Below are 13,234 nucleotides of genomic sequence, written 5' to 3'. Positions count from 1 at the left end.
TATCTCACAGGAATTACAATGTAAAATTATACCAACTAGAGCAGTATTTTAAAAGATATACAGTCACGCCTTGGTAATGTCTATGGATAACATAACATACATCTCTTCCCCACTAATGGAGAAAAAATAAACAGAAGCACATTCTTCTTGACTTGCATAAATTTCATTATTTTGCTGTTTAAATAAGCACGTTTTTATAATATTTAAAAAGGTTCAAAGATCACTTCCATATTCCAATCTGTAAAAAATATTTTCATTATGTTTATTATAAAAATATAAATGTTTCCACTACAAATCATTTTACATTAGTAAGAGGCCATCTACATTGTACAACATAGACTAAATGAGTAATGTTTTGAAGATGAAAATTTAAAGTACACACATATTGCCAATCATATCACGTTTATACATGGCTTATTTGATACTTAGTACAGCTTAACATGGGCAAGTTACCAGAAATAAATATGTAAATCAAACTTAAGATACAATCAGATAGTATGGTACATGATATTATGAAACAATTGTGGTTTCGTGTTTACTGAAAGCCAACGCAGTTTCTGTACAAAGAGATGGCCATAAGCATTCTAGTACCTCTATTCCACAGTTAAGAATCGTACACTGTTATGTTTACATATGTACAGGGTAAGGATTGTGAAAAGTAAATTTGTAAGAAGTCAGATAGAAAAATAGTGAAAAATGAAGAGCAATATACTGCGTATACAATTTCTACTTTCAAATGGAAACCACAGCCAAAATAAATGAAATAGATTAAACAATCCTCAACTTCTCCTAGTTCATGAAATGCACAGATTTTGTGGAGTGTGCACAGAATAGTACCTAAGAAAGTAAATGCTAGTCTGGACAAAAATGAGATTGAAGCCAGATTCAGATCTCAATCTAACATTCCACAAAACAAAATGTTTGCTTAAAAAATGGTTTTGAGCTGCTTCTAGCAGGCTTAGGTGAAATTTGTAATTAATTTCATAATCATATATATCTTTTTAAAAGGTTCATGCTCTTATACACCCAATACATAATTCTAGTAGGATGATTTGACTATAAGAATATTGAAGACATTTGAGAAATAATTTTATATATGAAGGAATACAACATAAGCCTTATTACACTAAATTTACAACAGATTAGCACTTGTGAATTTTGATCTGTGATTGTAAGCTGTGTAAGTGTTCCATTTTGCATAAGAACATAAAGGTTGCAGCATTGTTTTATCCATTCTATTCTTCTGACATATGCATTTCGTATTCCAATAACATGATAATATCAGCATTAGAAAGATTATAGATAGAGCTAAAATGTTGTTTCACAATGTATTATGGCTAGATCTCCACCAGGTATATATTTCAAATATTATGGAGTATGTTCATATTTGACCTTTATGGAACAGCAAGTCCAAGTTCCTTGCAAGAAGAGATCTCTCCAGATTTTGAGTCTTGATGGACAACCAGCTATTTTGACGATTATATGTTCAATAAGTGTCAAGAAGTTCAATGTTTCTAAGATATATACCAAAACTATAATAGGTGCATTTCACTGGAGACTCAAAGATAATAATACTTGCTATTGGTGATGACAATGTTTAATTAATTTAGCAAAAGCTCAGTGATGCAGATGAATAGTTTAGTAATCCTTATTCCCTATAATCAGCTCAACAAGTTTAAGCAAATGTATAAAGAGGCATTTCAAAACCAGTCAGCCAGTGATCTTTTTGAGTCATGCATCAGCTTATAGGCAGCTTGTAGGCTACATTGCCAATTAATACAACAATCTAAATAGTACCCCAATCCTTTCCAGTGTAGCATTCTCTATTCAGGAGCTCTAATATAGCTCTTTTACCAATGGAGGGAGTTTATGGTCTCCTAAGCACCAGAGCAAGGCAGGTATGTCATTGAAAATCTGTTATACACAAGTCGGTATATCACACTAAATTAGGAGCACACAATTTATAATAAATGGAGAGACAGAAATGGGTGGAATAATTCAGACTGTGAGAGATTTGGTTAGTGTATGAACAAGGAAAGGGTTTTGTTTCTTTTTATATATAGATATAGATACATATGAGTGTATGATTCAAACAGTCTGGAAAGAAACACATCATTTTCTGTGTCTAGTTTATCATGTTTTCTACTGCTGACAATTTGAGAGAGCATTTGGCACTTGGCTGTCACAAATCCAAATTAAATCATCAAGGCATAAATAGAAAACAATAAAAGACAATTAAAAAGAAAATAAATATGTACTTTTCTTCAAAATTAAAACACATTTTTACATGATAATACTTAAGGAGGCTAACAATCAAAAATGTGTAGTACTTAAAACAACTACAAACTTCATTTCTATATGCTTTTGAACAGATAAAGGAGAATAATACAATGAAAAGGTAGTAAATATGGCCGGATAGTTTGAGGTATGAATTCCTCTATTTTGCTTGCTTTCAAAGAAACAAAATACCTGTTACAGATCTCTTCTGTGTATAAAAATATCACAAGTCTGTTTTTCTGTGGCTATTCAGAAGCACAGCCACCATGTTCATTGCATTATTTCATTTGTTTTGCTTTTATGATAGTCAGTTTATGATCAATGGCTCTATGCTAGTTCTTTGTCATTTTGCGCTGAAGAATTCTGATTTAATCCATCAACTAATATAAAAAAGCAATTACAAAACAAAATACACCCACCCACCCATCCACTAAACAACAGGGGAAAATAAAGAGTTTTTTAATTCCATTTTAAGGCATTTTACTCGTATCTGAGTGTCTTATTGGGCTTGGAATGTCCACCAGTATTTCCAGTGTTGTCATCAGTCTGCAGAGTGATGCCACATCTTCCACTTTCTTCCAGAAATAGCACTTTACACTGGGACTGGACTATTCTTGGATTGTGTTTCTAGAACTTTAATACTGCTGATGATCTTCTTCTGTGGCCCAACCACAGTGACACCGACCTTTTTCATGTCGCTGTTAAAAAAAAAAAAGAAAATTTCTGGTGAGAATCATGGGCTCCTGGACAGTATGTAAATAGGATATTTTCAATTAACAAAGCTTGTACAATTACAGATCCCAATGCTCTAGGTATAATTTTCTGATTTTTGTAACATATGTGTAGTATTATATATCCTGATTACTCCACCTTTGTCCTTGTGGAAGAATATAGGCTGTAGGATGAATATAGGAAGTGGGTTGAACAGTGTTCCCCTCAAAATTCCTGTCCATCTGGAACTTCACCACGTAAGGGCCCACTTGGGGATTGACTTGACTGATAGATTGTGTTTAGAGTGACACTGTATCAGTTTCTGCATTCAGTTCTTTAGCAACTAACAGATTCTACTTCTTATCTCCTGAGACACCCTCTCTAGGCCCCAGAGCTGCCAGTGGAAAAATACAACTACCTATTGAAGAGGTCATCAGTAAGCACTTGGTCTACAGTCCTTGGTATATGTAGCATCTGAACCAGGGCAAAGAATGAAACCATCTCAAACCCTCCAGACTAGATCAGATTCATGTTAGCTGAATACTTCATTCAACCCTAACCCCAGAGGCGAAGAATCACCCACCTGAGCTCTACCCAAATTCATGACTCATGCCATTGTGTGTACAATAAAATCCTTGTTGTTTTAGCCTTTTAGTTTTGGGAAGTTTGTTGTTCAGCCATAGATCACTGGAACAATTTCTTTAAAGTATAAAGTTCTTTCAAATTACAAAAAATGGCAAGGATATTTCTCTATCAAAATCATTAGATTTAAAATAGTTAATACTTGGAAACCAGGAATTGAAATAAATATTATAAGAATACATGGAACTTCATTTGGGGGGAGGGGGAAGACTTAGCTAAACATGTGCAAATAATTAATTAAACATTCTTGATTTAAGTAGTTCATACAATCACGTCTTTCAGGTCTTGACTCAAATATCCCTCTCTTATGAGATTTCCCTGATGGCTCTACTTCATATTGTAAAACCTCTTTGCACTCATATCTGCACTTCTATTTCTTTTCTTGTTTCATTTTCTTCCAAAGTATGTATCACCATTCAGCATATTGCCTTTTTTTTTTTTGGTTTATTTATTTTTTTACTCTGTCTTGTCTAACAAGAAGGTGAATTCCATGTGAACTAGGATTCTTGTGGGTTTTGTACTATGCTTATCACACACACCCTAAACAATCACTCTCATTTAGCAGGGGCTCAATATAAATGGCAACCCACTCCAGTACTCTTGCCTGGAAAATCCCATGGATGGAGGAGCCTGGTAGGCTACAGTCCATGAGGTTGCAAAGAGTCGGACATGACTGAGCTACTTCACTTTCACTTTCAATATGTACTTACTAAAGAATAAATCGGTTGTCCAAAATATATTTATCTGGGAAGTTGACAGAGGATTAAATGCAACTTGGAGTGCTAGGCAAATTGAAAATGGCAAGAAGAAAAAGCACACACATGCAAATGCACACAAAGGTGGGGCTCCTTTATATTGAGCATTAAAGAAAGAATGAAAAATTGGGAATTTAACTACATAGAATTGAACCAAATGATTTGTTAAAAAGTGAGTTCCCAAGCAATAAAGGTGTGCAAGAAGAAAATAGGCAACCACTTAAGAAGCAATTTACATGTTATTTAAGCATCTGCTGCATAAAATTAATCAAAGCTCAGTTGCATTCCTATTATCTAAGCTGGGAGTGAAATCACAATGCCCTACAGGTTACCCCTGAACCCTGCTGCCATTCAAGAGGCTAATAAATTCTCTATGGATAGCCTGTATTTTGCCTGAGGTCCTCTCTGGTCAGTCTTTAGCCACCTTGCTTCACCAGGAAGGCTAGTGGGGAGCTATGCTGACATCTAGCTTGCTGCCCTTTGTGTAACTGTGGATAATGAAGCCTTCATTTTAAGTATTGTTGTTGTTCAGTTGCTAAGTCGTGTCCAATTCTTTTGGACCGCTTGGACTGAAGCACACCAGGCTTCTCTGTCCCTTCCCACACCTAGGTTATCTATGTTGAACCCTGCTTTTGAGAATGCGTGCTCTACAGGATTTTGATTCTTTTATATAGACACCAAGGATCTATCTTTAAAATGAACAACAAACATTTCTCTACTCATCCTTGAACTATGAATCTAAGAGCCGAAAACAGGACAGACATAAATATGTGTGTATAAATCAATAGATTCTCACTGTTTTTTACATTTCTTCTCTCATCTTTCTTCCAATTCTCTATCTCCCTCTCTATATATCTATGTATACATACATACTATACCTTGCTAATTTTTTTCTATGTCTCCTCTTTTCGGCCTTCTTTATAAGCTTAAAAACAAAATGCAATCATGGGGAGATAGAAAAAATGCTCCAAGGTACTATACTAAATTTCCTGAGGTCATTGAGAAATTTCAGCATAATGAGGGAGTAATACAAGCTATGATGCTTAACCCTGACTTTTCCTCTAGAACCGAACGACTGATTCTTTGGCCACTGGAAAAAATCAGATACTGCAAGTTCACAGACCAATTTGGGACAAGTCTGAAGGACCAGCCCAGCTTTAGGATTCTTGTTCCAACAAGTAGAACTGAGTCTTCTTCTTCAGTCCAATGCTTCCTCATCGCTTCTTTATGGAATGTATGTCCCAAGGGTACATGAAGAAATCTGCATAAAACTGTTTCAGATTCAGCATCTGGGAACCCAGTGTAAGCAAGCTGATATGGAGTCTTGTTTCTATTTAATGCAAAGGATTATACCGGAAAAGAGAATTACAGTAAACATCCCTGTAGGTGATGCCTTAGCTTGAGCTTCTATGTACCCTCTACTCTCTTCCCCCCATCAAAATGCCTTCTACCGGCCACTCTGCTATGACCGAAATCTCTCTAAACATCCCGCTGCTGTAGTCTCAGTAACACTCCCTGTATCCTTATCTCATTAGGACTACCCTATTGAGAAGAGCAATGGAAAAGTTCAAGACTAAAGAACAGTTCAAGATTGAGACCAGAGGTTAATAAGCTATCTGATACTTCAAAGGCAAAAGGATAGGTGATGACACTTGGAAAATGGCATCCGAGGGTGCAGGGTAATGACATGCAGCAATTAATCTGCTCAGACTCATTCCACACACTTAATTCTCTTTCCAGTTTCTATAATCAATCTTGCCCTTTCTTATTCTCTCTTCCCTTCTCACATTAACCTTCCTTAATCCATCCTAGACTATGGAATAATATTTTTTAAATAATACGTTGACTGAATAAGACCACACATTTAAAAAATTCTATTTGAAAATTAGGTGACGAGTAGCTGGCATGTAAATGAAATCTCTAAACTAACTGGAATAAGCTAATATTTATTTGAGTATGAAACACTTGTCCAGTGATTGATAGTTTGGATAGAAAAATAAAACAAATTTAATATTCTTTCTTAGGTAATAATCTGAAAGTCTTATTCTAAAAGAAACTCTAGAGTTATTTGGTCAAGGGAATCATTTCTGAATTGAGCCTGGACAACACCAAGAAAATAAGGATTGGAACGAATCAAATTCAAGCAATACACCTAAGACTGCAAAAGAAAGGATGAAATATAGAGTTAAATATTTTTATAACATTGAAGATGAAAATGTTGCCTCACTATATTTCCCTAAATGATTAATGTATTAAATATTTTAAAATTCTTATATTTGTGATATAAACAAGGAAGGTGGCATATGAAATAATCCTTTGCATTAAAACAAGGAAGGTGGCATATGAGACAGAGAACCAATAAGTCAACAATACTTTTCAAGGAGTTTTAGGTCAGCATATGTTAATTCTTTGTTGACCCTAAATTGAGAAGAAAGGACAGAAGAAAGCACTTTGAAATACAGAGATCTGAAACCAACTGGCTCAGTGTGAAGGGGAAAATCTGAAAAAGCTGAGTATCCTAGGAAAAATCAGCTTTCATCTTGCATATAGACTCACAACTTGTTTAAATAATCATAACCACTAAGTGGGAATATTCCAGCCAGCCCAAAAAGAGCTTGCTATCCAATGCTGTACCAGAGACACACATTCCTAAGGTGAAAGTGTAACAAAGGCTGCTGCCACTTCACCTTTTTAAACAAATAGCATTCTGTCTACATTGGTAGATTAGGATATCTGACTATATTTAAATTGTGAGCTCGCTGTTAATCATATTAACAAGGTTCTGCCTCATCCATTTCAGTATACTGTTTCATTATCCAAAAGCTCTGAATGTTGATACTTTATTGAGAATAAACATTTGTATAGCTTTGCCTTTGAAAATCTGGCAATGGTGCAGAAATTTTTAGCTTTGTGTTTGTTCTTTGCTATGCTTCTGTGCTCTAAAGCAGGTGTCTTGTTATCACAACCCAAACTATTTACACTACTAGAGTAAGAATTTCTAAAAATATTTAAATATATTAACATATCTTGGGGCTGTGTCTGATCAAAATAACTATCACAGAAACCCAAAGCACATTGTCAATTGGGTCAGAAGTCTATTCAATAAATACTATATTTCAAACAGGAATGCTAGCACGTATTAAGTAAACGAGTGTGAGTTTATATTCTAAGAATAAATTCACCTCTTCAGTATAATTTACCCTTTCTGTAGATCCTTTTGTGATGTCTGTGTTTCTGATAAGGATGCTATACCATTAATAGTAAACTCCTTTACCTATTTGTTAGGTGTTTGTATCTCTATTAATTACATTACACACTCCCTTTTGGCATCTAATCTATAACATTCCAAGTGTCTTTATTTAAATGATTGACAAGATGAGAAAGTCTTTAGATGCTCAACAACATTTGAATATTCAAATATTGGATATGACTTACAGAAAGTTGAGGGCACTAAAGGGTCTATTTAATGTAATAAAGATCAAAAGGTAGAAGAGTTTGATTCAAAGATGGATACAGTTTCCAAAGAGACTTTACAAGCTACAAAATTGTGGACAATTTTGATGTATCTGTTCCACACAAAAGCTCTTTTGGAGCAGTACTTTATGTTACCCTCAAGAAAGAATGCCTAGAGCCAAGTTCACGCTATCTCACTCCACCTCCTTTGAAATGAAATGATTAGCTCATGGCAAACATGTCTTTGGAGAAGCCAGTCTATCTATAAGCAGGACTGAGGCCTTCAGAATGTCTCTCCTGGGGACTTAGAATAAAGAGAGTTGGACCCTGGTCAGTTGAATGACATACCAAGGTTGTGCGATCTAGGACTGAGAGAGTCATTTTCAGCTATGTGCATGAGGATACAGAAAAGTCACTGAATAGAACAAGAAAAAATGATGCAGCCTCATTAGAAAGTGAAGTCAACTGTCTCATTCACAGAGTGATGAAGAATATGGTTTCCAGTTTTCACTTCCTATTTCCAGTTAGCAAGCTTGGTGAATGAGGATGACTTTTATGGATTATTCACTGGGTTAATTTAATTCCTTATAAACCTCTTCTCCTTAAGGCCATGGGTTTCTCATATCAAAGAAGTCCTATTACCAAAGGATCCCTATTGTACCACAGGATCCCTAAGATGTGTATTTGTGTGTGTGCTCAGTCCTGTCCGACTCTTGGGGGCCCCATGGACTATAGCCAGCCAGGCTCCTCTGCCCGTGGAATTTTCCAGGCAAGAATACCGGAATGGGTTGTCATTTCCTACTAGCTTTTAACACATGAAATTATAAATTATAAAATAAAACTAATTAATATTTATCAATTGTGCATTTCTCTCTTTTGAAACCGATCATAAGCCTTTTTAAGGAAAATTATGTCTTAAACTTGCTTATAACTTTATTTTCTAGCATCAGATCACTTAAGAATAGGTGATAGTATAATATAAGTTGTTTATTTAGTATCTTTGAGAACTACTTTTAGACTTTGGCATGTTCCCCTGTATATCAGATTATCCACCTAGTTCTCAAATTTCCATTTCCACAAAGGTTAGGCTTTGTTAGAAACAACAGAAATTCACAAATGTGGGGGTATACAGTTATCATGCTATATCTGCCTATGTTCTAAATTAGAGGCTTGGGTCTGTTGGGGTGGGGTGTGGGTTTATATCTGCTGGTTTATCTGAAGGTCACAGTTCAATGAAGATAGCTTTTGTGGAGATGAAGCATGAGGGAGGAACACACATCAACACATCAATCTAGAAGACATCCTTGAGAAAGAGACCCAGGATCCAGCTCAGTGGGTTCAGGAGAAAGTTAAGTACCTTAGAGATTCATTTACTCTTTAAATATACTAATTCAAGACATATATGTCCACTAGAAAGTTCAGAATCATTCAGTCAAAAGCTTATTCTTACTCTGCAGAAATCTTGGCTATGGTGTCACAAGAACTGTACTCCACGCCTGTGAAGATTTCCTTGCACTGTGCTGTTCGGACACCGTTAAGCCAGTCACCTGTCGTGCGGAAGGTAGTAATGTCGATGTTACTTTGGTCCAGGAGAAGGTTTGAGGGCCTGCAAGAAAATAAAATACCAAAGGGAGAAAGATCAGGAGTCAGCAGAGTTGCTGTGTGTCAAAATTCGACACCAACATCAGCAGGGACTTCCAGACTTCATGTGGCGCTCCTGTGTATTTGTAAAATTTATCTGCCATGAAGCCTTCATCTGCTCAAGCTGGCAGCTTGCAAGAACACTGTGTAATCATCTTGTCTCAGTGCTCCCCTTCTCTACTCATGACTGCTTTTTAAATTACTGAAACTTTGCCAGTGAAAAGCATAAATATATCCATACATACTTCTATAATTTAATTTGTTTAACCATTAGCAAAGATGGTGGTAATTTAGGTTGCAGTTATAGCTGACATGACATTCTGAACACTCTGTTGTCTGCTTTGGTGGATGGATTTGTTTCCAATATTAAATCCTGCCTACTGAATGTTCATCTGCAGACATTGTACAGGATGCTGTCTAAGGGAAAATTTGAACAATGTAGACTATATTTACAGCAGGACGTAAAGTTCGCACAAATTTAATGTCACATTGTCATTAAAAATTAAAAAGAAATAGAAAACAGTAGATGAGTAACAAGAAGTGAAAGTCTAACAACTAGGACAACACCAAATATATTTTACAATATAAACATACATATATATGTGTGTGTGTATATATACACACAAAGATAGATAATAGATAGCCATTGTGATTATGATTTTTATTGCACAATATAGTCAGCATTAACAGGAATTTTTCAGTTCAATTACTCAGTCATGTCTGACTCTTCGCGACCCCATGGATTGCAGCACGCCAGGCCTCCCTGTCCATCACCAACTATCGGAGCTTACTCAAACTCATGTCCATTGAGTCGATGCTGCCATCCAAACATCTCATCCTCTGTCATCACCTTCTCCTCCTGCCTTCAATCTTTCCCAGCACAGAGTCTTTTCCAATTAGTCCTTCACATCAGGTGGCCAAAGTTTTGGAGTTTCAGCTTCAGCATCAGTCCTTCCAATGAATATTCAGGACTGATTTCCTTTAAGATTGACTGGTTGGATCTCCTTGCAGTCCAAGGGACTCTGAAGAGTCTTCTTCAACACCACAGTTCAAAAGCATCAGTTCTTTGGTGCTCAGCTTTCTTGATAGTTCAACTTTCACTGCCATACCTAACTATGGAAAAACCATTGCTTTGACTAGACCTTTTGGTAAAGTAATGTCTCTGCTTTTTAATATGCTGTCTAGTTGGTCATAGCTTTTCTTCCAAGGAGCAAGTGTCTTTTAATTTAATGGCTCGGTCATCATCTTCAGTGATTTTGGAGCCCGAGAAAATAAAATCTGTCACTGTTTCTATTGTTTTCCCATCTGACATGGAGTGATGGAACTGGATGCCATGATCTTAGTTTTCTAGATGTTGAATTTTAAGCCAGCTTCTTCACTTTCCTCTTTCACTTTCATCAAGAGACTCTTTAGTTCTTCTTCACTTTCGGCCATAAAGGTGGTGTCATCTGCATATCTGAGGTTATCAATAACCTCAATATTTCTCTCAGCAATCTTGATTCAAGCTTGTGCTTCATCCAGCCTGGCATTTCATGTGATGTATTCTGCATATAATTAAATAAGCAAGGTGACAATATATTACCTTGATGTACTCCTTTCCCAATTTGGAACCATATTTTCCTGATTTGGTTCCATGTCCAGTTCTAACTGTTGCTTCTTGACCTGTATATAGGTTTCTCAAGAGGCAGGTCAGGTGGTCTGGTATTCCCATCTCTTGAAGAATTTTCCAGTTTGTTATGATCAGCACAGTCAAAGGCTTTGGCATAGTCAATAAGGCAGAAGTAGATGTTTTTCTGGAACTCTCTTGCTTTTTCGATGATCCAGCAAATGTTGGCAATTTGATCTCTGGTTCCTCTGCCTTTTCTAAATCCAGCTTGAACTTCTGGAAATTCACAATTCACATACTGTTGAAGCCTAGCTTGGAGAATTTTGAGCATTACTTTGCTAGCATGTGAGGTAAGTACAATTGTGCAGTAGTTTGAACATTCTTTTGCATTGCCTTTTTTCAGGATTGGAATGAAACCTGACCTTTTCCAGTTCTGTGGCTACTGCTGAGTTTTCCAAATTTGCAGGTATATGGAGTGCAGCACTTTCACAGCATCATCTTTGAGGATTTGAAATAGCTTAGCTGGAATTCCATCACTACCACTAGCTTTGTTCATAGTGATGCTTCCTAAGGCCCACTTGACTTCACATTCCAGGATGTCTGGCTCTAGGTGAGTGATCACACCATCATGGTTATCTGGGTCATGAAGATCTTTTTTGTACAGTTCTTCTGTGTATTCTTGCCACCTCTTCTTAATATCTTCTGCTTCTGTTAGGTCCATACCATTAGGATTGACTTATATAATTACAGGTCTGACTATAGGTCTATGACCAACTGCAAGATCTGGTGACTCAAAGGAACAACAGGGATAAAAAAGAAATGGAGGAAACCATGTTTTCATCTCTGAGGAGCCAAGAGAAGCATCCTATTGGTAAACTGCCTTTGGGTTGTTTTTTGAGCTTTCAGTGATCTCTTTAATTGTCCTGTGACTCATAAGGCTGGGACCAGTCACCAGGTAGACACTTGATTGTCTTTCTCTTTATTCTTTCCTCTTAGTATGGGTGCTTGAGCAAATAGTAGTTATGAAGGCCTTTGCTTTAAGATGAACAATAATAATAGCCATAAGAATTATGTTAAACAATTATGAACACTAACAATATGCCAGAGACTATACTGGCATAGACTAAGCATAATACACAGATACGAAGGACTTTAATCTTTATATTAGTTAGACACTGATGCTATGTCCCTATAATTCTTGTGGAATCTGAAACTAAAATTAAGTGACAAATCAAAGTTCTGCCCACATTTAAAAGGAATTTTTTAATTGGGAGATTTCTTTTACTACTGATAATATTTCTCCAACTCACTCCTAATGTATGAGACATGCGTAAGCATGAGGTCAATATTCTGATATCTAAACAAACATGTCCTAGATCTGCATGCTGCTGTTGGAAACACGTGAGAGACATGTAAATTCATTTGGATTTTGATGGGGAGATATTAAATTTATCTGCTAAAGATACAATTTTAATTAAAAATAAGTTTATTTGATAAAAATGAAAATTTAATACAATTTTAATACTGAGTTTAAGAAAACATTGACAGCATGATTGTTTGGTTCTATCTGTATTTGCATGCTCTGTGGAAAATACATATGAGTAATTACTTCCCTCCTTGTCATGATTTGTGAAATGGAGACAGACAAATGTGGAGGATTTTTCAACCTTCTTTTTTCTATTAGACTAAACTCAACCACTTCAATCCTCTTTACCCCAAATGTTTTAATTATAAATAAAAAATTAAAGTAAAAGTCACTGGGTTGTGTCTGACTCTTTGAGACCCCATGGACTACACAGTCCATGGAATTTTCCAGGCCAGAATACTGGAGTGGGTAGCCATTTCCTTTTCCAGGGGATCTTCCCAACCCAGGGATGGAACCCAGGTCTCCCTCATCACAGGTGGATTCTTTACCATCTAAGCCACCAGGGAAGCCCAAGAATACTGGAGTGGATAGCCTATCCCTTCTCCAGCAAATCTTCCCAATCCAGGAATCAAACAGGGGTCTCCTGCATTGCAGGTGGATTCTTTACCAACTGAGCTATCAGGGAAGCCAAATTAAAGTTATGGAGTTTGTAATTTGTTTTGCTGTGTTATAGTTTAGTTTTAACTAACCCTCACAGGTCATCTAAAAGAAAGAATGAGAAAT

General features: G+C 36.2%; 1 protein-coding gene across 2 annotated transcripts in view; it reads right to left on the bottom strand.

The window, feature by feature from the left end:
• Positions 1 to 237: 237 nt before the first annotated feature.
• Positions 238 to 13,234, bottom strand: part of EPHA3 (EPH receptor A3) — a 406,584-nt gene continuing 393,587 nt past the window's right edge. For both annotated transcript variants that reach the window (XM_061434537.1, XM_061434453.1), the window contains exons 16-17: positions 9,289 to 9,444; positions 238 to 2,975 (exon numbers count right to left, since the gene is read on the bottom strand). In XM_061434537.1, the coding sequence (XP_061290521.1) occupies positions 2,870 to 2,975; positions 9,289 to 9,444 (262 nt within the window). In that variant the 3' untranslated portion in view covers positions 238 to 2,869. The remainder of the gene's footprint in view (positions 2,976 to 9,288; positions 9,445 to 13,234) is intronic.

Source organism: Bos javanicus, chromosome 1 (assembly GCF_032452875.1).
Source record: "Bos javanicus breed banteng chromosome 1, ARS-OSU_banteng_1.0, whole genome shotgun sequence".
In the NCBI taxonomy this organism is placed as follows: Eukaryota; Metazoa; Chordata; class Mammalia; order Artiodactyla; family Bovidae; genus Bos; species Bos javanicus.
The sequence above is the reverse complement of the archived record's forward strand: the minus strand, read 5'-3'. Positions and strand labels throughout refer to the sequence as shown.